Raw genomic sequence first — 25,765 nt, forward strand, 5'->3', positions numbered from 1 at the left:
AAAGAGTTTGATTTCCAAAGTTTTATTTTTTGTATTTATACTCCAAGAAGGTGCAGTTAAAGGACTCCATTTATAAAAATCAAGCCAATAAAGACTTTTAAAAAGAGAGGTGTATAGCTGAAGATCCAGTACCATTACCATTGTAACATATCTTCCAGGCAAATTAATGGCTCACAAACACCCACAGACATACCTGGCAGAGCTGTTATGAAATCCCTCTGCAACATAGGTTTAAGATACGAGTTTATGTGCCCATGCTGATAATGACACATTTGAGATATAAGATGTTCCACAAATTCCACTTGATCGGACTCTGACCACTGCTCAAAATATTTGACACACAGTTCCTTTTCCTTCTCATAGCTTGCCGAGAGTTTCCGTTGCTTGGGCACAATCATACTGGAAGTGCCATTGGCAAGTTTTGTCTATAGGGGTAGATTAAAAGAAACATATAACAATAAATACTGAAAATGAGAGAAATGTATAATTTTCTAGTCTGGCATGCTATGTTATGTCTATATGATGGCATTCACTCTATTACTCTATTAGTAAATAGACATTGTTAACATGGAAAGTCACAGAAATACCACAGTAAGTTGGTAAATCAGGAATATTGCTGGATGATTAAGCATCCATTTCCCAAAGTTCACAGGAAGATGTTATTTGGAGATATGTAGATGGAAACTGAAAGGTGAAAGCATTATTATTATTACTAGCAAGCAAAAAAGCTAATTTGCTTTTCTTTGTATACACCAGTTACTGGACGTTTATACAATTACTTACTTATGACTTATTATTTAATAGACAAATAAGAAATCCTCCATCCAAAGAAAGGCCAATAAATAATTTGAGACTCTGGTACCTTTGGAGCTAAAGCTTAAGTAACATTTATATGCTTAATCTGCCCTTTCCGAAAAATCTTATCTCCGCTGTCATCAAATTTATATGCCATAGTCTTTTTTATTAACTGGATCGGTCAATAAATATTAACTGAGTACCTACAATGTACCAAACATTGTCCTAGGTGCTAGGAATACAACATTGAACAATAACAACAAAGTATCATTGAGACCTTTTATATTCTAGTGTGTACAGTAAGTTAAAAATATAACTGAATAAATAGAAAATATAATGTCAATAAGTGCTATGAAGAAAAATAAAGCAGGATAAGGGGCTAGAAAAAAAAGCATGTGTTATTATACTATAGGCAAAATTGTAAGATGGTCCCCCAAGATTCTCGGCCCCTAGTATACACACAACTTCTCTTAGTTGTTTAAGTGAACATGTAGGTACTGTAGTGATTTAATCAAGGGCCTAAATCAATTGACCTGAAGACTGGGAGATTACTCTGGTGGGTCTAACCTAATCAAATGAGTCCTTTAAAAACAGAGTTTTCTCAACTGGTTGCAGAAGAGGAAGACCACGTGGCAAGGAATGCGGTTGGCCTCTAGGAATTGACAGCCAGTAAGGAAATGAGGACCCCAATCCTACATAGGTGAGGAACTGAATTCTGTCAACAACAACGAGCTGAGAAGAGAATTTTCCCCCAGAGCCTCTAGATGAGAACTCAGCCTGGCCAATCCCTTGATTTCAGCCTTGTGGTACTCTGAGCCAAGGACCCAGCCATGCTGTGCCAGACTTCTGACCTAAAGAAATGTGAGCTAGTGGATGGATACTGTTTTAACTTAAGTTTGTGGTAGTTTGTTATACAGCAATAAAATACACACACACACACACACACACACACACACACACACACCCTCATATAGTTATTTAAGTCTAAAGAGTCAGAGATAGTTTCCCTAAAGAGATGACAATTGAAATGAAACGTGAAGGAAATGAAGAACCAGATATTTTGTTACATGCGAGAAGAATGGTCTAGGCAATGGGAATTTTGAGAGCAAAGGTCCTGGGTGGCAGTCTGTCTGCCATATTCTGGGAACAATAAGAGGGCTCAGTTTGTCTGAAACCAAGTGGGCAAGGAGAAATAGAGTTGGAGAAGTAGTCCAAGCCAGATCATCCAGGTCATTTAGATGATGGCAGCTAATCTCCAAAGAGGGCCCCAAACAATTCCATTCCTCCCTGAACACGAATGCTGTTTCTCCCATCAAGAAGTGGAGTTTGTACTAGCCTTTGAATCTGGGCTTTGACTAACAAAATGTGGAAAAAGTGACATTTTGGGGCTTCTGAGCTCAGGTGGCTCTGCTCATTCCTTCTTAAGAGTCTTGAGCTACCATGTAAGAAATTCAGGCTCCCTGCTAGAGAGAAATCTGGAGGATGAGAAACTCTGCAGAGAGATAGGGTGCACAGAGAAGCACCTAGAAACCTAAGAGTGACATGATCGGACACCTCTTAAAAGGATCACTGCTGTGTGGAGAACAGACTGTAGGTGAAATGAATGGAAATAAAGAGACTAGTTAAGAGACTGTACCACAGTATTGCATGAAAGAAACAATCGTTTGGACTAGAAAAGTAGCTATAGAAGGGTGAGAAATAACTGGAATTCAATGTATGGTTTGAAATCAAGGCCAACTGAATTTGTTGATAGACTGAATATGGGGTATGAGAAAAAAAAGAGACAAAGACCATACCCGAGTTTGAAGCTGGGGAATACTAGAAGACTCAGAAATCAAGTGAAACTTTCGTTACTCTGAAGAAAGTTGGTTTTCTCTAGAGGATAACCACAAAGTGGTACAACTGGGTACTTTTCAAAGTAATTTGATCGGCATTCAGCATATTTGTCTGAGGCAAGCCCATTTCTCCAGGGAGACCCATGTTACTATGGGGTTCATACCTGTTCATACATAGTGAATATGCTATAAAACTGTATCAAATTTGGATAATCAACTTCTGCTATTTAAGGTACAGGCTTATCTTAATTTCTAAATGTTAAATCCTACAATGCAGGCCTCTTTACAAATGATTCCTGATACACAGATGAAAGTCTATTTTTAAGAATGGCATTAGCCACTCCAGTTAAACAGAAAGAGCTGAAACCTGTAAACAGCAAGCCCTAGTGTACAGTTTGATGTTTTCTAGCATAAATGCCACTGTTGTCTATGACATAGACTAAAAATGATTAATAAGAACCTTGTTGGACACAGGCCTTGGGCTGCTTTTTGTGTAGGTTATTTGTTTGCTTCTCAGAAAAAGAAAACTTGTGAAATATGGAGTAAGATTTAGAGAGCTAACAAGCTTAACCAAATGCCACTTTTCATCCCAACAACCAAAACCTCCCACTCCATCATCTTTCATATATTTGTCCTTTGTCTTGTAAAAGGTGGCAATGGACAGGAGTTGCCACCAGAACATTGTTTTCTGGCTAAAGACTAGGAATGTCAGTAACAGAGAACAATAACCAGCAAGGTACTGAAATTATTCTCTTTATACTCTAAACAAACCAGCTGTTTCTATAATCATGGAAAGTCATGCTTTGATCAGTGGCTGTCAGACTATTAACATGTAAAAGTGCCTAAAGACTTCACAAATTTGGAACTATCCTGTTGCAGGAGCTAAAGTTCAGTCAAGACTTTCCTATACTTTCAACAATCAAATCATAAATGGGACCTAAAACATTTGACTATTAGAAATACAGTATAAACTGAGAGTTAATGTATTTACCACCATTTGGGCTATTCCACAGCTGGTGCCACAGTTTAGTCACCACCCCTTTGACCACAGTATTTCCTTGTGAGGTAGAAATACGCACACCTCAGATGCATCATAACTTCAGTTTAGTTGCTCTTAACCATTACACCATACTGTATTAAGAGCTTTGGCCCTAGAGTAGAAACCTGGTTTCAAATTCTGGCTCCTCAACTTACCGGCTGTGTGACATGGAATAAATAACTTGATTTTTTTCTGAGTCTGTTTCCCTTTTCTGTAAAATAAGGATAATTATAGGATCTATTCCACTGGGTTTTTGTGAGAATCAAATAAAATAATTTAAGAAAAGTATGTTTAGCTCACCTGGAACGCCGTAAAGTGCCTGATAAATCAACAATTTAGTGACACTTAAACACTGCTGAGGTTGGACTCTTACTCTCTTTTTGAAAATACACCCTTCTTTCTCACTATTAATATATATTTTTGTATTTTAATTTTCACTGAAGTATGATATACATAAAAGTACATAATTTTAAGTGTATACGGCCTGCTGAATTTTCACAAGATGAACATACCCATGTAACCAGCTCCCAGATCAAGAAACAGTTTATTGTGAGCCTCAGAAGCCTTTGGACTCAATATTTTTAAGATGTTCATTCTTTCCAATTGATCTGTACAGAATATCAATCAAAATCCCAGCAGACAAACTGACAAGCTGATTCTAAAATTTTATGGAAATGCAAAGGACCTAAACTTTAGCCAAAACAATCTTGAAAAATAAAAACAAAGATGGAGGACTTATATCACTGTATTTCCAGATTTTCAGTAAAGCAACAGTAATCAAGATATTGTGGTTTGGTGTAAAGACAAGCATGTAGATCAATGGTCTTGAATAGAGTCCACAAATAGATTCACATATAGCCAGCTGATTTTTGAGAAAGGTTCAAACATTTTTTTAAAAGAAAAAAATTGATAAGTTAGCATGTGGCAAAATTTTAAACTCTGGTTCCCAAAAGAAATAGTTAAGAAAATAAAAATACAAATCTAGGAGAAAATATTTGCGACATATGTATTTGACAATGGATTTATATCTAGAATGTATAAAGAACTTTTAAAATCACAATGAGACACTACTACATACTAACTAGAATGGCTAAAATTAAAAAGACCAACCATATCAAGTATTGGCAAGAATGAGGAACAACTGGGTATCTCATACATTGCTAGCAGTAATGTTTAATGGTACAACTACTTTAGAAAACCGGTTGACAGGTTCTTATAGAACACATACTTACCATCTGACCCAGCAATTCCACTCCTAGGTATTTACGCCCTCCAAATGAAAACATATTTCCACCTAAAAACTTATACATGAACATTTATAGCTGTTTTATTCATAATAGTCCCAAACTGAAATAATCCCAATGTCCATCAAGAGTTGAATAAACAAACTGTGATAGATCTATACTATGGAATGGTACTCAACAACAAAAAGAATGAACTACAGATACACAAAATGATAAAGATGAATCTCAAAAACATGCTTAATGAAAGAAGGCAGGCACAAGGAGTACATATTTTATAATTCTACTTATATGAAACTCTAGGAACAACTAATCTAATTTATAATGATAAAAACAGATCAGTGGTTGCTGGGGCTGGATGTAGGGGTAGGACTGACTGAGTCAGGGCACAAGGGAAGTTTTTGAGGCAATGAAAATGTTTTACAGCTTGATTATTACACAGCTGTATACATTTGTCAAAATTCATTGAACTGTATACTTAAAATGGGTGCATTTTATGTAAATTATCTTAATAAAATTGATTTTTTTTAAATGCTAAGGATAGAGTATGCCTAGGATAAATGCCATTGTAATATTTATTTCATTTGCAACTAAGATATTACATTTGCAAAGGACTCTGGAGATAAAGGCCTTTATTATTAACCTCCTTCCTTTTATCATTCTCCTGTACAGATTTTTCTACTAATGTCTAAAATAAATGCAGCAAAATTTCAATTTGAGAACCTTTAAAAATCCACAAGGATATCCTGAAAAAATTCAATTATTAAAAAATCAAAAGGTTGTATATTAGAGTGTATGGGAAAGAGGGTAATGGTTACTGGTGGCAATAGAATTGATTTGGCTTTCCTAACAAAAGCGTGATGACTCAACCGCTACTGTTCAAATGTCTAGGAAAGCTGACAAACAACCTCAGTTTAATGGTAACATTTCTGCCACCCCTGCATATCTCCTCTTCTGCTTTTCTGTTTACAATGAACAGTTATCTCCAAAAGAAAGAAGCTGTCAGGTGACAAGCACACAAATGAAAGAGTTTAAGTATTTATACTACTGTCCTCAGCTTTGTCCTCAAAGGCTAAGGGCTAACATTTCCTTCCCCTAAAAACATATTACATGCATCACTTTCAAAATTACCATGAATGTCTCTGAAGCTGCCGCCAGGGCCAGGAGGGAAAAATAACATACTTGCAGACGCCAACTAGCCTAACTACCACATCACTGCAGTATTAAGTGTGCTGACTTTGCTAAGGGTATTGTGCGCTGCTTGGAAGAGACAGCACAGACTAGCTAAACTTGATGGGAAAATGACAGATATTTCTAGTTTGCATGCAAACCCTGCTTTATTTAACAACCAACGAAGGATGTGGTAAGTAGAAAAAATGTTCCAGACATAGGACACCATTTGGAATTAGGGAAGCAAGGCCTAGGTGAAAAGAGTAATATTTACAACTAGAAAGGTACAGATGGTATTTCTATTTGGCTTTAAGAAGGACTTGAAGAAAGAATGGCACTGAAACCCATGGTAGGGGAAAGGAGATATAATGACTAAGATGAATGAATCTAAGAATAAAATGGGCAAGCGCTGTGCTGAGGATAAGACTGTAGCCTAGGAGGGATAGGACACGAATTTTGACTAAGGCTGGAACTTCAGAGTTATCAATCGACCAACAATTATTTATTGAGTGACTACTCTGCGTTGGGCACTTTTAAGTACTGGGGAAACTGTGGTGAACAGGCACACAATATTTCTTCACCTTTTCTGGGCAAGAGTAGAGGAAGGATATTTAATAAATATGTTAATTTCAGAAACCAATAAGTATTGTGAAGAAAACAAAATAAGGTAACATAAATAAATAGTGAGCAGTCCAACTTACTTTAACTGAGATAGTCATGAAATGATGCTAAAGGAGGTAACATGTGAGCTGCGATCTGAATAATGAGAGTCAATCTTGTGAATTCCTGGGGGAAAAGCCTTCCAGACAGAAGGAAGAGCAAGTCAAAGGGTGTGTTTAAGGGAAAGAGAGAAAGAAGTCTAGTATGTCTGGGGTGGAGTGAATGAAGGAGAAGGTGGAAATGAGTTCAGTGAGGGGTCCTGGGGCCAGATCATATAAGGCCTTCTGGGACACAGTAAGGAGTGTGGATTTCATCCTTAATGTAAAGGAGAGCCCCTGAAGGTTCTGAAGTAGTCAAATATGACATCATCTGATTCCTGCTTTAGGAATATTTATACTAGCTGTCATACAGAGAATGGGGGCAGAGGCTGGGGAGATTGGAAGGGGATAACAAGAGCAAGTTGCGAGAGCAGAGGATGAAGACCAATTAGAAGGTTGATAAAATAATCCAGGTAAGAGGTGATCGTAGCTAAAATTAGAAGAGGCAGGTTAGGAAGTACTTAGAAGAAAGATATTTTATCCTCACAAGAGAAGGAGAAAGAACTTGTTGAGAATTTTAAGTCTGGGTTATAATACAAATTTATTTCAGTATAATGATTTACTTCTTGAGTAGGGCTGATCCTTCAAACATTTAATCTGCTACATTAACCTGCAAGGGGATAAAACCAGGGTTCTTGCTCCTGGGGCTGGAGAAACAAGAAAAAACATTCAAGAGTTTTGAAGGGGAAGGGGGGATTTTTAAAAGGTCTATACTATACTCTCTATTCTATTGCCAGGCTTTAGTTAAATAAGAATCCCAAAACACTGATTTATTTTAAAGTTCTTTTTTTCTATTGTTTGATTTCTTTGTAAAAACATCTCTTTAAAAAAAGTCAACATGGTCTTGGTCGAATTAAGAGGAAATAATGTTGTCTACATTTTGATTAGGACTGAAAGAAATAAGTAAGCACACCTAGTGGTGGAGATGGTGATAGCAGGGAGGCTCAGAACAGCTCTAGAACTCCCAAAAACCAGGGTAGAAAAGAAACAGGAACCTAGAAGAATAGAAACCACTGGTACTTGAGCATCTTTTAACAAGGGAATTTCAAGAGAAATGGAAAGAATTTTGGCCATAAATTAAATATGCAGAGTAAAAGGTGATGAATGCCCAAAGATGAGATCACAACTTTTAATATTCCAGCTTTCAGTTCTTAAAAAGACTTTAAAACTTTTAGTGACCAAAGAAGTAGTTTATCATCTTCTTTGGTGGGGTGGGGTGGGGGGGGTATGGTGAGAGTACAAATGAAAAGAAAATAGTGGCTGTATGTATAGAATGGAATATACATTTCAACAGAAGTAAACATCACATTTTTCAGTAGGATTATTACATTAATATTTTAACGGCTTCTACTAAATATGATTACATATTGGGTGAACTCATAAATATGTCATATCTGATTAGTGAATGTGGAAGGCAACAAGGGGCAGATTTGTCAGCAGAAAGAAAGTTCACATTATGACTTTGACTGGTTTTTAATAAACAACAAGAAAAAGCTTGCAATTACTGCAATTCTTTTAAATAAAACTCACTAGGAAATGAACTCACAAATGTACCAGTATATATGATTATTTAAAGACTGGACACTTGCCAATCTTTTTTTCTATTTACTAATTATAGAAAAAGCCATATAAAAAATTAACCAAAAGCAAAGCGAAGCCATTTTGATTATTTCCAGATTTTAAAGGGAGTTAAAGGGATAGGATAATCATTTAACATTTTAGGTTTCAAAACTGCGGCTCTTGTTTCTGTAGTGCATTCCCTCATGCAACTTTACAGCTTCCAGGGCGATAGGTTCTTTTGTTCCAAACCAAGAACTCATAGCAGTTTAATTTACTGCTGCATTATTATAGCTACTAACTATATACACCTCCAAGGCTGGTAAACCCACTGATGTAGACAGTGCCACCTTAAAAGGAATTTTGGATGGGTCGTAGTGATGGGGAAAAAAAAGGACATAATGTTTAATTATAAGAAATGATTGAAATAGGCACAGACATACCCTGGGTGCCTCTGCACTGCAGCAAGCTCTAAACTTGTTATCGTTAATGGTTTAAATTTCACTGTGCTAATCATTTCAGGACACAAGCCTTTCTTGATAATCTAATGAATTATTCCAACATCCTTCAGCAAAAAAAAAAAAAAAAAAAATCCTCCATGACAGCACTAATTACAAGACGTTTTCCCAGTGCTTATGTAAAATATGACAGAGCAGCAGCTTAGGGAATTGCAGAAAACTGCTTCTAATTTCCACTGAGAAACTGACAAACACCTCTCTTTCATCTCTCCCAGCTCTCAAGTAAGATTTAACTTTCTCATTTAGTTAATTACCGAGTGAGGATCATCATTTCCCCGGATCGGAGCGGCACAAAGCCTTTATCGTGTTAACTTGTGAACTTGATCGATGGCTGCTGCTAAAACTTAATAACTTCACCCCCTGGCAAATTGTAAGATAAATATAATAGGAGAAACTCTGACAGTAAAAACCTGCCAGAAATGAGCACTGTGTTTATGTTTCTTTGCAGGCAGCAAAAAAACAACCGACAGCTTATTACTGGTTGCGTGTTACTTATATTTAAAAGACTCCAGGCAGTTAACTTTCTACGTACTGTTAAAACTTTGCTCACAAGATGGGGAAAAATGGGAAAAAGCAGCAGTGATGGAGATTTGGGGAAGTGAGAGAAGAATTAAAAAAAAGGGAGAAAGGCAAAAGCAAGGAAACAAATATAGAGTGTAAAATCTTTTATAATGTCCTATTTTTATCATATAAAATGTCCAAATATCATAAATAGCACTAAAATCCTTTTTAAAAAAAGAATTCTGGACTTCTAAGACTCTATATGAACTATATCTAGTAGCAAAGCATGAAGATTTTACTCACTCAAATATTTTCAATGACCATAAGTTCATGCCTGAAAAATTCAATTAACTCCAGAATTCCTAGATCTCTTTTCAAAACCCCTGGAGCTAGAAAACCATTCATTAACTACACCATTTAACCCCTTCTGAAACAAGTACACTATAGCTAGGGAATGCAAAACTTTGTCTAGAACACTACATTTAGTCTTACATTTACCTTGCAAACCTATGCTAGTCAACTGAGAAGGACATAATCTGGAAGTTCCTCCTTTGGTCAAACTTGAATCTGAACTTTGAATTTTAACATTTAACCGTGGAACAGTTGGTATCATGGGCTAGTACAACATGAAGTTTATGCTTTTGGTAACCAATAGGACCAAGGACAATAGACAAGTATAACGAGGTATAACAATAGTAGAATGGGTGCTCACCAATGCCAGTCCACTCGACGCCTCCCAGACTGGTAACAGGGCTGAAAACAAATCTGCATACAAATTGCCAAGTCTGTTATACTGACCACCCTCATAGTATAAAAATATTACAAAAAAACAAAATATGAACTAAATTTTTGTCATGATAGAGAAAGGCAGAAAGGACTTAAAAGTTTAAGCCTAACCTGTGAGAGTGTATTTAACATCCATTATGCACTACGAGAGCACCAAGAGCTGAATGGTTCACACTGCAGTCCAAGGGGCCATGATTTCCAAAGCTGAAAGAATTTGGAAAACCAAATACCAAAATGGCAAACCAAATTCATATTAACTAGAAAACCAAATTTGATTTCTCATTTTGTTTAGTTTTTACTTTTGTTAAATAAGGATCTATTGGCATCAGGCACAGAAAGAACAAATGATTTTTTTAAAATGGCATTTATAATAGACACACTTTAGAAAATATAAAAATACAGAAGCACAAAGAACATAAAAATTGCCCATAATTCCATCATCAACAAATAAACAATATTCATGTATGGGTGGGTATATACCTTTCTGGTCTTTAAAAAAATCATTAGTTAATTATTTGATGCATGGGGGAAGGGTGTTTCTGTATCAGGATTCTTTGTCCATGACATCAAATTAATCATAGCAGGCAAAATTTCTCTCCTTTGCTGAACACCTTAGAAAAGTCAAGATCTGATCCTGGAGGATACAGAATTACAGGTGATTGTGACTGTGGACAGGAAATTGAGGAAGGGGGAAGAGAAAGGGGAAATGGGGAAGCAGGGAGAAGAGTGAGAGGAAGGAGAAGAGGAGAGAACAGAAGAGAGAGGAATGATGAAAGTAACTGAAGATGGGGTAAAGGATAAAGTGTAGACTAGGGGGCAGAGGTAGGAGAGAGACCCCAAAGAGCTGGAAAAGGTAAGCAGGGGAATGGAGAGATAGCAAAGGGGAGAGAGATGAAGGGCAAGGGAAGTGATGGGGGGAGTAAGGGTGAGGTGGAGAGAGATGAAGAGGGAAAAGCATAAACATAACCAAATACAAAATGGACCTAGCATTACTAAGCTCACCTGTTCCAAGAAAAGCAATATGCTTGTTGGACAAACAGGTCCTTTCTCACACAATAAACAATAAACATCAAGAGGGAGAAGAGATGAAAAACTATTTTCCTAAACCACTACTTAATGTTTCAGGCAGAGTAATAAAGTTTAATTGTCTGGAATCTGGTTGCTCTTTCTGTAAACTTCTTCAGATAGAGGCTGTTCATCTGCATGTTAAATAATGTTAATATTACCAAAATAAAATTTCTGTGATGGAGAAAGTTTTAATTGTCTTCTCCCTGACTTCCCCCTTAGATTCTCTCTTTTAACATCAGAAGGTTAAGTTCTACCATAAATAACAGGGAATGATGGAAGCATTGGTTGCCAGAGGAAAACACAAGAGACACATTTAAAACACAATTATAAAACACATGGGAAAAAACAGAGTCAGTTTTAAATAAAGAGGAAAAACTAACTGCCTCCTCTTTGTGCTCTAATCCTTACATTTTTGTGTCCAATAAAATGGTCTCAATGACTTGGTAAAACTTGCTCCTGAGGAAAGCTTTTGAGAAGCTACAGCTAAAACCTGGATTAGGAAAATACAAGGTTTTTGGTGGGGATAGGATCTCAAGAAGCCAACTCAGCTTTCTAGAAGAAATTCAACTCTTTCCAAACGCTCGTTAATGCATGTTAAATGCAGCAAGAAATAATCCTATGAGGCAGCAGCACAGGCCTCACATAGCTGCAGTGAATGAAGTAAATGACTTGTAACTTCTGAAGTCCTGGTTATCTGCAGGTAAAACTTTAATAACCCTTGGAGCATCAAGGGACTAAAGACATTTCTCTCTGGAATAGCTGGGTAATTGTTTTCTTAATTTATCCAGGAAAAAGCTTAGTTTGGATGTGGTATCTGTTTTGTTTCGTTTTGTTTTTTTTTAGCAGAGGTGATCAAAATAACTTGCTCAGATTCACATAAGTTAATCGAGTTCAGACTAAATTTTAAAATGCAGTTATTATATAAAGTGTATACTTTTTCTAAAATGAAATTCTGGACCTTCTTTTAAAGGAAAATGAAGCTCCAAGTTAATGACTAAGACTAAATGTAGAAGACCAGGACTGCTTTGCATAGATAGGTAAATATATTTTCTATAGCCAAAAGCAGTTTACATGAGCACCAAGACCATAAGCCACACTGCAGCCAGTTCAAATGTCCTTGAAGGAGTTTATGTTTATATAATAGAATATCATAAAAAATAACACTGTAATTTAGACTCATTCGATCCCAAGTCTACCATTTATTTGATAGGTAATCTTGGCTAAGTTATTTAACCTCTCTGTGCCTCAATTTCCTCATGTGTAAAATGGTGATTCTTATAGTACTTACCTGGAAGAGTTAATGTTGTGACAAAAATAAGATAATACATGTAAAGGCATTTAGAAGAGTATCTGGCGCACAGTAAGGGCATTTGCTGTCATGCTTTTAACTAGAAAGAACTATAATGTACACAGTTCTGATTATAATTAGCTTAATACTTTATTAAATACAATCTTCTTTGCTTTTACAATAATTTTATGTCCAGAAAACTTTACTTTTAAACCAGTGTTTAAACTGTGAAGAACAGAGATTATGACATAAGCCCTTTATATTTATGTAATAGCATCTCAAAATATTTGGCAAAATGAATTTTTAATCCTAACTAATGTAAGGTGTGGATATCGCTTTTTGGGAGTGCAGTGGTAAACTACCTTGTGGTGTAAACATAATTTGAGTACTCTTTTCTCACCAATAAGGATGATACTTTCACCATATTGATGCTTTGTCCATAAATACTTTAACTTGGCAAGCTTTAATCCATTGTTTTTTTTAAGATTAGTTTCAACATTTTTATGTAGTAATAAAAATGTAAAATATTACTATGCAAAATTTAATAATCAAAGTAAAACTGAACTTCCAAAAGGAAGGCTAACTGACATTTAACAATTCGAGAAGACAAAAAAAGAGCAAAAGGAAGACCTCGAAATATGTTCTACATATGAAATATGAAATAAAAAACAACTGAACATTGTTTTTTTTTTCAATCTTTCAGAGCAATTGCCAAAACATATTCCTATAAAACTCAAATTTAGTGAGGGAAGAACAGTAAGGAAATTATTAGAATGGTAACAAGCCTCTCAATGAGTTACTCTGATTTTAGAAAATCCACTTTACTGGTTTCTACCATAGAGCTAACATCCTGTAGGGTACAGAGTATATTTTGCTTCCTGTAGGGTACAAAGTACAGACTCTGTAGTTTGTTTTAATAATCAACAAAGATAGAGCTAGGGCAGAAACCAGACTAAAATTCTAGCTGTCATCAGCACCCACCCTCCTTTCTCTCAAAAACTGGCAGAAAAACCATTAACTTGTGATTTTGTTTGAAGATTATTTACATTTCCCTCACATGGGCACTGTTTTTATGGGGTTCCATGGGCCAGAGACTGCAGATTTTTGGTGTTTCTGAGGAAGGACTGAATCTTGAGGGTTGCAAGAAATTTTCTTTTTCAGAATGGGACCAACTCGCGAAAGGGATTTTGTGTGTGTATTTATTGGGAGTGAAGGTGGGATAAGAAAGTGAAAATCAGGCAGTCACTTCCATAATGTTTATGCACTTGATTTAGAAATAGGAATTATATTCTTTCTTTGCAGAACGTGGCTTTTCTTAAAGCATGAAATGGTTTCTATAAAGACATTTCTTGGTTTACTATCCAATCTTTTAATTTCATCTGGGTGTGGCTTAAGCTCACAGGAAGCACTATAAATATGAAACTCAGGGGCAGCAACTTTTTTCCATGAAATTTTTCTATGTGTTGAATGTTCTGAAGTTACTCTATTTCTATTTTCTGTTTAAGGAATATGTACTGAAATTTGATGCTTTGGAAACAAATAATTATAAAAGTTTTCTTATAGTCGACACACACATAAACAGCCCCATAGCAAAAGTGAGGTAGCATGATGGCCCAATCCTATCACTAATTAGCTATGTGATCTTGGGCAGTTCTCTACTACCATGGGATCTCATCTTTATAATATTTGGTGGAAACGATAATCTGAGGCTCAGTCTGGTTTTCATATTTTGAGTCTATGATTCAGTTCTGTGGTGAATTAAAATAGATCTGAGCAAATAAATTTAAAAATAGAGATTCATTCTTCATATTTTCTTAATAAAAAATATGTTACAGTTTAAGTATATACCTCAAATAAAAAGAGAAATTTTTTTTTATTTTTCATAATATTATTTGGATAAGTAATAAATTCCAAAATTCCAAGAATAAGTCAAGCTTTTCTGCAACAACTGAATTTTAATGCCAAGAAATGCTATCATTCTGACAGGTACACAGATAACATTATTATTCTGACTTTTCTACATGCTAAAATATTCATAATTAAGATGTAAAAACTTCATAATTGTTAACCTTCCTTAGGGCTGACACTAGGATGTGAAGACCTAATAATGTCTTCTTGAAGTTTTCTGTGTTTCAATTTGCTTCATTTTTTTCATATTAACTCTTACTTCTCCATCCATCTCTCTTCATAGCTGCCAGTATTTAAGGAAAGGTTTTCTAGAAAACTGTCAATAAATCATTGTTTATTAAAAATCCCTTTACTTCACACAGAGGCAAAGAATTATATCCATTTAATATACCAACCCATCTTATCTAGGCCCAAATCAAAGTAGTAGGGCTACATGTAGAGTCTACATATAGATATGAAAAGCCAACTGGAATCCTCTTAATGCTTTATCAGGGTTATAGTGGTCATGATCAGACAGCTGCTATTCTCTGCCAGTTTAATTTTCAGCATTATAGCCCATAGTTTGTTATATCTTAGAGACCCTTTTCTTTGAGATTCCAAAGGCCAACAAGAGTCTTCAAGGTCTAGGTGGCATATTAGGTACTGTAATAGATAAATGAATACGGGAAAGAACTGGGGGCTCAATTTCCATTTGAAAAATTGTTTCACTGAAAGTTACAAACAGAATTTGTGGTACCATCTTCCATGGTGATAGTATTTTTCTGATAGTGAGCAATCTGATAAGCCTATCTTATATGTAAGTGAAGTAGGAAGAATGGGCTAATATCAGAATGGACATAGACTAGTAAGAAAGTAGCAGTTACAATGTGGGGTGAGGTTGGGAAGAAGACAGAATCAAGACATTCTGGAAAACATTCTTAGGGATAACAACAAGGAGGCTGGGCATTACTTATGGAATAAATAAAATAAATTATTATTTTAAAGGTAGTACACTACATAGCGTAAGACAAACCTAGGTTCAAGCACTGTGTCTTCAATGTACAAACTATGTAGGTTTGAGTAAGCTAGTTACCCTCTATAAAACTCACATTTTTTCACCTGTAAAGGGGAATAATACTACCTATTTCCCAGGGTTGTTAAAAGAAATAACAAATTATGTATAAAATGCTAAGCACGGAGTCTGGCATTTAAATGCTCAATAAAGGAAGCTGTTATTGTTTGCTAGTACATAGAAATCATCTCAGTTATTCAGGTCGTATCAAGACCTGCCCATCAAACTTTGAAACTAAAGTTTTAACTGAAACTCCATAGCAAATTCCCCAGGAGGGGGAATTAGTAATTGTAATATTTTAAAATATGCTAATTTGTCTGGCCACCATTAGCTGATGTGATTGGGGACAGAATTGTGAAGAAAGAAGATTTTACATGTGATTAGATTGTAAGAGCAGCCCAGTAAAGCCAAGCTTAGAGGAAACTATAATTTAGGAATTTTTGTGTATACTGAGTTATTTCATTTAAACAAATATATTGAGGACTTTCTGTGTACAAGTGCTATACTAGGTGATGCAAAGGTCACACAAATAGTAAATATTGACAAGTTGTTTCTAAAATTTATATGGAAATGTAAATGGCCAAGAATAACCAAGGTAATATTAAAGAATAACAAAAAAACTGGAGGGTTTACTATCAGAGGTCAAGATCTGACAAAAACCTATACACATATGGTCAAGTTATTTATGACAAAGGATGTAACAACGTGGGAAATACATATTTTAATAAATGGTGCTGGGTCAATTGAATATCACATTAAAAAAAGAAAACTCACCTCTACCTAACACATATGCACAAATCAAATGGGTTGTAGATTTAAATGTGAAAGATAAAAATAATAAAAATTTTAGAAGAAAACATAAGAAAATATCTTCATGACATGTGAGGCACAGATTTCTTAAGTAGAATGTCAAAACACCAACTATACAAGTCAAATATTGATAAACTGGAATATATTAAAATTATGAACCTCTGTTCATCAATAGACGTCATTTTAAAAGTACAAAGGCAAGTCACGGAGTAGGACAAAATTTCTGCAACACACGTATCAAAGGACTTGTACCCAGAATTTATACAAAACTACAAATCATTAAGAAAAATAAATAAAACCCAGTGGAAAAATGAGCAAAAGACTTGAACAGGCACTTTACAACTAAATGGCCAATCAACATATAAAAAATGCTCAATTTTAATTGTTAAGGGAAACTGAAACCAAAAACAAGTGACAACAATGTGAAAAAAACCCCACAATGTGATACTGCTGCTACACACCACCAGAACGCTATAATGAAAAAGCCAGACAAGTGTTGGTTACTGAGGACAAGGAACAATGGAATGAATGCTCATTCACTGCTGGTGAGAGTGTAAACTGGTACCACCAGTTTGGAAATTCCAATTCCCCTCTTAGTTATATACTCAATAGAATACATATATTAATTGTATAGATTCACCAAAAGATATATACACTTTTTTTTGCAGTTAACAAAAATCTGAAAGCAACCCAAATATTCATCTACAGTAAAATGAATAAATTTGGTATAAATGAGAATAAAGAAACCACAACTATATAAAACAATATAACTCTCAAAAACATGCTGAGTGAAATAAGTCAAATAATAAAGAATGCATACTGTATGATTCCACTTATATGAGGTTCAAAAATAGACAAAACTAATATATGATGTTAGAAGTAAGGATAATGGTTACCACACTTGGCAGGGGAGTGACAAAGAGGGCAGGAGTAGGTTTCTGGTAATGTTCCTTTTCATTCTTTCTCCTTTTTAAAAAAAACTTGGTGGTGGTTATACAGGTGTGTCTACTTTGTAAATTCACTGAGTCAGATTGAGGGTCTCCTGAATACTGTATTAGGAGGAGATGATTATATTCATAGAGAGAGAAGGGTGAATAAAGTCCTCTGTTTACAGACAGAGTCTTAACCCTTATTTTCCGATATAAAAGAAACAGGAAGTTCTAATAAAAAAGATTTAAATTTTTGCCATGGTACAGCGTTAGCCTGTATCTTCACTTGCGAACCTGTGGCCACATACAAACAATTGCTCCCACATGCCACTACTCTGAACAAGGTTAGAGCTCCCTCTAGCACTTTTAACTAAGGAAACACCACAGGCTCTTACAGAGCTGACACAGTTTGGTGCTGCCCACGGTTAAGTGCAATATGGTGATTTTTATTTTTAATTTGCTTTAATTGTTCCTATGATATGAATAATTAATAGACTGCCTATGCCAGTTTTGTAAAGTTCACAATACAGAAAGCCAGGAGAGAAATATCTACTTAGAAAGGGGGCTTACAAATGGTTATAACTGTTATAATATTAGAGAATTTGGAATATTTATTCACGATTTGTAGCAACATTATGTCCAAACAAAGAAACATGCTACCAAGCACTTCCTACTAAAAAACTTCTTCTGGACTTCACCTATTTTTCTCTTCAAGGCTGCATAACCATTGTACCTATAGTACTTTATAAAAGCAAAGTAGGTCAGTGTTAGGAGAACCTTGCACTTTGGTGGAGATGAGAAAGATTTGGCTGTAAACACTTAACCCAGTTCCATCCATTCCAAAACAAGTATTTATTAGCATTAAATAACCCCCTGGACAATAGAGACCTATTCAAATTGAAGCCTGTATTCTTTTCCCATGTTTGTAAACTCCCTTCTCCACTGAAGCCTTAACCATTGGAAATGATATCAATACTTCCACTTGGCAATGTCTATTTCATGTTTGGATATTGCCAGAAAGTATAATTTACATATGACATTATAATCCTATACACTCGAGGCAGAATTTGAGCAGGCTCTAAAAGTTCAATGATTATAATACAAACATCTGGGAATGCAGCCAGAAATAAAAGGGGCTTCATTTTTCATTGTTGGATTTTAAATCTTCCCCACCCTGAAAGAAACTGCTTTTCGACACTCTTGTTAAAATTAACACAAATATAAAACCGACTATAATTAATAAGTTTATTGAATCAAGAGAGGCTGAGAGAATGAAAAAGAAGAGACTGTAAAGAGCCACTTTAAAAGTAAATTCATTTTAGTGAAGAATACTGTTATTCATTATTCCGCATTCTAAAACTAAGAATTTTTTTGAGTTATAACATGAAATAAACATTTCCTATCAACTTTTGTTTTTTAGCATATGGATTGCTCAAAAAATGTGTTCATAATGAAAGGAAACTTTAGCAGTTTCCAAGGGAAATTTTTCCATTGCTTTCTTTTAACATTCTAAGTGGAGATTAATACAAGTCAGTACAACTTCCTCTCTCATGCTCTGGCTACACACAAGCACTCCTTGGCCAAAGATAGTAGTAACGCCACAAATATCAGTCCTGGATCTTTCCTGCACATACCACAAAGACATTACGCCAAGTCACCACTTAGTTTGGTTTTGCATCATGTCTGAAAACAGTTATTAACATGGCCACATTCATTCCAAGGGCAGTTCAAACTAGGAATAAAATATTGTCTGAAAACAGTTATTCATTAATCTACTGAGAGCCTCAATCATGAGTTGTGTTCTTCCTAAGACAGGATTCACTACTGCTTCTCTTTCAATTCACCTAGTAGCTTCTGGGAACCGTATATCATGAACTAGAACAAGAATGACAGATCTAAATTAACACGACAGAAAAGCTATTGGATGCTGCCTCATGGTTTCTCCACTTCACTCTCTTTTGTGGCATCCAAAGGCTTCAGAACCCTGGCATTAATTAAGCAACAATTTTATTATACACAATCAAAGCCTAAAAAGAAAAGCCTAACAGACAGCAAGAGGAGATTACAAGGTTCGATTAACAGTTTTACTTTTTTGTGATTGCTAATTGAGGTGTTTTTAAATTTTATCATCTCATATGGAATGCTGAAAAGGAAAATACTGTAAGTGCAAAAGAAGAACACAAACCTAAAATATCTTACTGTATCATCATTTTACATAACAATTTGCATATTTCTATGTTTTCCAAATTTCGGCTACTTGTCAATAAATTGTTAACATTTAATAGGCACCATAGAGAACCTTTTAGATAATCTGCCCCATTTGCTGCATCTACCCTAATTCTATGTACTAAAATTTATAACACACAGTGGTTGAAAGCATAGGCCCCAAGGTCAGAAAGTCTGGGTTCAAATTCCAGTTTTGCAACATGCTGGGCAAGTTGCTTGACCTCTCTTGAGTTTTAGTTTATTTTTATGTAAAATGGGGCTGTATGATTAATGAAATTGTTGTAAGGATTTAAATGAGAGTGTATATAAAACCCTTGGCCCAGTGGCTGACACACTGTAAATATTCAATAAATAATAATGCAAAAAGGCTGTTAAATTTGGTGGCACAAGCTCTGGATTTTAATACTTTAAAAAATATATTTCGTAGTTTTTTTGTTTATAAGTCAATCAGACTCGACATATAATTTGAAGACTGATTTTTCGCAAGTTAAAATTAGCCCTATTCAAACTCTACAATGAAAGCAATTTACTTTTGCATTAAATTTGCCTTTTATAAGTAACTTTTATCACACATTTTCAATGGAGGGGAAGCAGGGAGTAAATAATAGCCTAAATCTCAAAAGTTTGAAGTTTCAAAAAGCACTAAATAATAGTATTAATTGACAATCAATGGCAACCTAAACATCTGACTAAAAAAAAAAAAGTTACATAAAGCTCTCACTTGAAACTTACCCTTATTGTATGATCTCATGTTATAATGTTGAGACAGTGGCTCCTATAGTGTCCCAGGCTACATGTATTTAAATTTACAATACTCAGTACCCAAACTTTTGAAAAGCATCTCATATCCACAAAACTGTATCACTGCAAATGGAATCTACTGTAATCTGAATACATGTGGTATCTATACCTACTCCTTATTATTCATAACAAAATATAAAAAATAGCTGTATTTCTTGGACTTGAGTAAGGGGGAAATGAAATAACAGAGAAAAATATAAAGAAAACTCCTTCAACCTATAAGTTTTAAAGTCTAAAATGACACTATATTAATCCTACAAAAAATTATGTATGTGTATATATACATAGCAAGATTCAAGGAAACTGATTTTTTTAAAAAGTCCTTTAATTAAACTGTCAGGTTTGTAAGTACTCCAACTATGAGAATAAGAGAAAATACACAAACTAAAAATGAACCTCATGCATAGATGTAAATAAAGCCACTCTTTAGGTTGCCCATTAATCCACAAGTGGCATATTCATCTTATTTACAGTATTATACCCCCTGCCATGATATTCCATTACAGAGTCACGCTACACACTCCATAGTTAACACTGTAGGCACCATCTCTTTTTAAACTTGGTTTTCTCTCTATATTTCCCTTTTGGCTTGCGCTCCCAGGTTTAAAAAACAAAAACAAAAACAAAAACTACTTTATAATTAAATGTCTAATGCTATTAGATATTTTAAGAAAAAGTAGATAAAGAAGTGATGTCTGAGGCATAAAACAATTAAGTTTATGTTTATTCTTCTAGAAATATTTCAACATTCCTGTATGTCACGGTCTTAGTGCTCCATGTGAGCCAGTGCTTCTTACATATTTTATAAGTCTGAGCAAGAAATTTATGTTAACTGTAACTATCAAAAACTCGTATTCTTTCCATTAGAGAATATCTAGGGAGATTTTTATATATACATACACACACAAAATAATATTCTTGTTTCTGTTTTCATTTGCTTTTGATGAATGTATTTCTTCTTAATCACTCACTCTTGTCCCAAGTCTCCTTTCTCTGTCTAAAACAGATAAGGGATTTCAAGGTCTAACCATTAACTCTGTGATACCCTCATCATGTCTTCACAATCACCAAACTCTCTAGAAGCATGCATACAAACATAAAAATATTTACTGAAGTATAATCAGAGCCTGGGCTTTGAAGCCTTAAGGGACATTTTTTTTTAATTGATAAAATTAATTATCATTCTTAACCAGGAAAAATTAATTTTTGGTATAAAAAGACTGCTAATATATGCTTATACTGTAAATCCTGACACAGACAATAGAATAAAATCTATACTCCAAAACAACTTCTAAAACAATTACTAAGGTATGAACCACCACCTTGAACCAGCTGTGCTGGACTCATATTGTTCCCTTCTTTTTATATGTAGAACAATGGTACATGGAGCCATGAGGCCATCTTAGATCCTCTAAGGACCTATATGTTTAGATGTTAGGTGATTATTACTGAATAAGCATTTAAAGTTACATAGTAGAATTATGGACTAGGTAACTCAAAATAGATAAAGTTTTTTGAATATAGTACTTGGCTCAGTTCAGTAAGAACAAGATATTTTATAAGCAGTAGAGAGGGGTGGGGGAAGAGGGAGATAAAGAAATAACATTTACTAGATGTCAAAAGTGCTACAGAAATCAAATGGAGAAAAGCTATAGGTGCTTTTTAGTGTGAGATCAAATATAATAGTAGGAAAGATACACAGGGCCTCCGAATACTGATTGAAAGACAGTGGGGTGCAGTAAAGCAAGAACTCTAAAGTCAGATAGATTTGAGTTCAAAATTTGACTTTACAAATTAGAGATGTGAAAACTTGGGAAAAGGTTTAACTTCTCTAAGCTTCACGTTCCTTACCTGCAAAGTAGGGGTAAAATCATCTATCTAATCAGGTTCAAATAAGGATCAAAATATAGAACACAGCACTATAGTGCCTAAACACAGGGGCTTAATAAATATTAACATATTCTCTCTAATCCTCAAACTTTGAGTAGTACAAAACTGGAAAAAAAAAAAAATAAAATCACCTGGAAGATACACAAAAAGGAATATGACATTTTTCAATTCCTTACACAGGAATATATCCCCAAACAAAAAGGAATATGACATTTTTCAATTCCTTACACAGGAACATATCCCCAAACTATGGGAGTGGATTGGGAATTTGGAAAGGATTACAATAGCCTCAGGGAGTCAACTGGTTCCAAACATAAGAACTTTAAATAAGGGTGTATTGCGTTAGCTCCAAGGACGAGACTAACGAAAATTTCTCTAAAGTGAACCCTATAGATGAGGTTTGGGATTAGCAGAATTTAAGGTGACTTGGTTACTCTAGCTCTGTTAGGAAATTAAAAAAAGAATTTCTTGGTCATTCAGTTAAACATTTCTGTAATTACTAGTATAAAAAAAAAGACGCTCTCAAAAAAAGGATGTCTATTTTAACACAGATAAGAAGCAAATCTTACTGGAAAAGAACTTTTTAACAGCAAGAACAAATATTGGCAAGGTCACTAAATCAAATGGAATTCCAGAATCATAAGAAAAAGAGAAAAATACAATTTTATTTTTGTAGAAACTTGGTAGAATGCTAATTTAAATTCATAGCTCATTTGCCTTATAAGCTGAAGTCATGACACAAGAATAAAATTTTACACGTATGGATCCTGAGCTCATGGGTACTGAAAGGTTCAAAAGGAGAGCTCGGGTTTCACAAGCTTTGTAACTGATCTATTTATACCATATAACTAAGAACATATTTATTCATGGAGAGCTTCTGAGCCTAAGCTTTTGAAATTGTCAAACTAGGAGAGAGAAGAATGAAAAGTCACAAAAATCCATAAAAGCTGTAAGGATAAAAATCTCTCTTCCAGATTAAGGAATGCAGCGAAGTATAATGCAAAATTCTAACAAGTGTCCTTTAAAATAGTAATATACACAGTACCACCATTCTCTTAAAGAATGTAGGGGGGTAAGTCCTAGAGACTATTTAGTATGAAATCATTGACTCTAAAATACTGATACATATAAGGCTAAATGAATGTTTTCAGGAAAATCTTACTATCAGTGGAAAAAACCCCAAAATTAATCTAAAGAGTTTGGAAGGAAGCAAAGTAGGGGGCTTGATATTAGAGGGGAAGTGTCTTTGTCTTTTAAGTTCTGCATAATATCAGGAACTTATTTTGTAAATACAGTATCTTAGGGCTGCAAGGCTAGAATCACCATTAGTTACACATATTACGAAAAGGTCCTATTAACTATGATGAGAAAAGATCGCCTTACACCTAACTTGAATATTTTGTATTATACTTCAGGCTCTTTCCTGCTAATTCTGTACTTAGGTAGGTACCTGATTACTGATTTTTCTATATATTAATACTTAAAATAAATGCCCGAGTCAATTAACTGTTAATATCAAGAAAACAATTTATTTTACACATCTTTGAAAGATATCTGGATTCACATTTTCATAGCCTACATTAAATTACTTACTTTTACAGTAAGCCACTAAACTTAAGGTATAAAGACTAAAATACTGTAAATCCTGATGGCCTTTTATACTTTCTCAAAGTTATAGCCTGCTAAAGAAGGCCTGGAAAACAGGCACTAATTTGCTAGAGAAAATTTGGCTTGTTAATGCCTTCCATAGCCTTATACCACATTTTCCAATATTACAGGGATAATCAATGAGGTCACAATTTAGTATAACTGAACTTTAAGTGGATGAAACAAGCCTTTAGTTGCAGTTACAGCATAGATTCCCCCCTCTTCTTCCTATGAACACCGTTCATTGATATTCACTTCTCAATTATATAAATTGAAATAACACAGCTCTTAACACTGAGAAGTCAATGGCATAGGGGGAAAAAACTCCCAGCAAATTTCCTAATAAACAGAATTAGGAAAGAAACACAATTTAAATATACCATAGCTTACTTCCTGGATTTTGCTGTTTTAAACAAGTCACACTGACAGAAGTACTCCAAACCAGAAAACTCTCATGCTCACAACTAAATTGGAGGGGTGGGATGGGGGGAAGTTGACAAAGAAGACTCTTTAAAATTTAATTTCTCTGGCTACCTGATTTTAAAAAATCCAAAAGTTAAAACTCAGACTGCAATGCCAAAGAAAGTGTGCTGGTAATTAACACATCAACCATATTTGTGTCATTATTTTAGAAAGGAGGCAGTATTTCTTACAGTCTAAACCAGCTCTTGAGTGGAAACACAATGCCTGAATACTGCAAGAAAAATGTGATATTAAAACCCACAATATTTTTTTCTTTTCCTTTTTAGGAGTTGTGCCTGGCATTGTGCAGCCATGGTGCGCTGCCTTCATCACTCCCTCTGTTTCCAGCCTTGCTAATTAAAAGGTTGATCACAGAGCAGTGCTCTTCTCATTAATTTCAGTGTTCCGATTGGACAGGATCCCTGCTTACCCCACCTGATCTTTTCACACTGTTGAAGTTAATGTGACAGGAGCCCGAAGATAGATTACCTGCTGCCATATTGCCCATCGCCTCCAATCAGGAGCTATCTGTGTAAACTGATTGTTCTAATTTGCTCTCATTATTTTTACAATATCAGGAGAAAATAACGCACACAGCTCACTGTCAAAGCCATGAAAATCAGCCATTAGTTAAACCCAGACACTGAGTGGCTTTATTAGAGGTACTGCAGTTTATTGATGTAGCTCCACTCAAACAAGGCAGCATTTGCTTCAGTAGAAGGAAATGTTTACACTGAAAGTAAATATTTATTGTAATGATACTCACAACAATATGATATTTTGAAGAATCCTATTCTTTCAGAAGCTTGGTTTGGACATAAATTAACAATAATGAAGAGTTGGGTTGACATAAGAATGTAGAGAACATTTAATGCACACTCAGTAGCATGAAAATGTTTATTAACTCAAATCTATGAGTACTCTTCACCTCCTTTACCTCGTATAAACAAGAAATTCTATTCTGTCAGTACAAATGCTAATCAATCAATAAATAATGGAGGTTCTATTTTCTCCATACAACATCAAATATTTTTCTAAAACAAAAATTTTATGACAGGAATCAAAATTACTTCTGTAATAGTCATATAGGTATAGTTTTAAATAAGAAAAACTCCATTTTTGTACAACGTAAAGATTCAACAAGAAAGATTACTAGTTCTAGTATCATAGATATTCACAGTATATTTCAGAATTGGAAAATGAGCAGTATAGTAAAGTCAGCTAAACAAACAACAAGCTGGGTTTTAAAACCTTTCAGTAAGAGATGGTTTCTTAAACAGAAGGCAGAACTCTGCAGAAAGGTTTGATACTCAATGAGATATCTTTAAAAGATGTATCCTGGGCACAAAGAAATATATTTTCCTGTTACAAAGAAAATGCTAGAAGAAAATAGATCAAACTTTGTATTTCTAGGCTTGCCTGACTATAAACATTTTGTACAAATGTTAGCTAAATGCTGCCTGAACAGCATTGGCGGGGGGTGGG

General features: G+C 34.8%; 1 protein-coding gene across 5 annotated transcripts in view; it reads right to left on the reverse strand.

Moving 5' to 3' along the window:
- The window catches only part of BTRC (beta-transducin repeat containing E3 ubiquitin protein ligase), a 147,840-nt gene that overhangs the window by 22,664 nt on the left and 99,411 nt on the right, over positions 1-25,765 (reverse strand). For all 5 annotated transcript variants that reach the window (XM_039871439.1, XM_039871436.1, XM_039871435.1 and 2 more), the window contains one exon: positions 194-425. In XM_039871439.1, the coding sequence (XP_039727373.1) occupies positions 194-425 (232 nt within the window). The remainder of the gene's footprint in view (positions 1-193; positions 426-25,765) is intronic.

Source organism: Pteropus medius, unplaced genomic scaffold, assembly GCF_902729225.1.
Source record: "Pteropus medius unplaced genomic scaffold, Ma_sr-lr_union100, whole genome shotgun sequence".
NCBI classification, from domain to species: Eukaryota; Metazoa; Chordata; class Mammalia; order Chiroptera; family Pteropodidae; genus Pteropus; species Pteropus medius.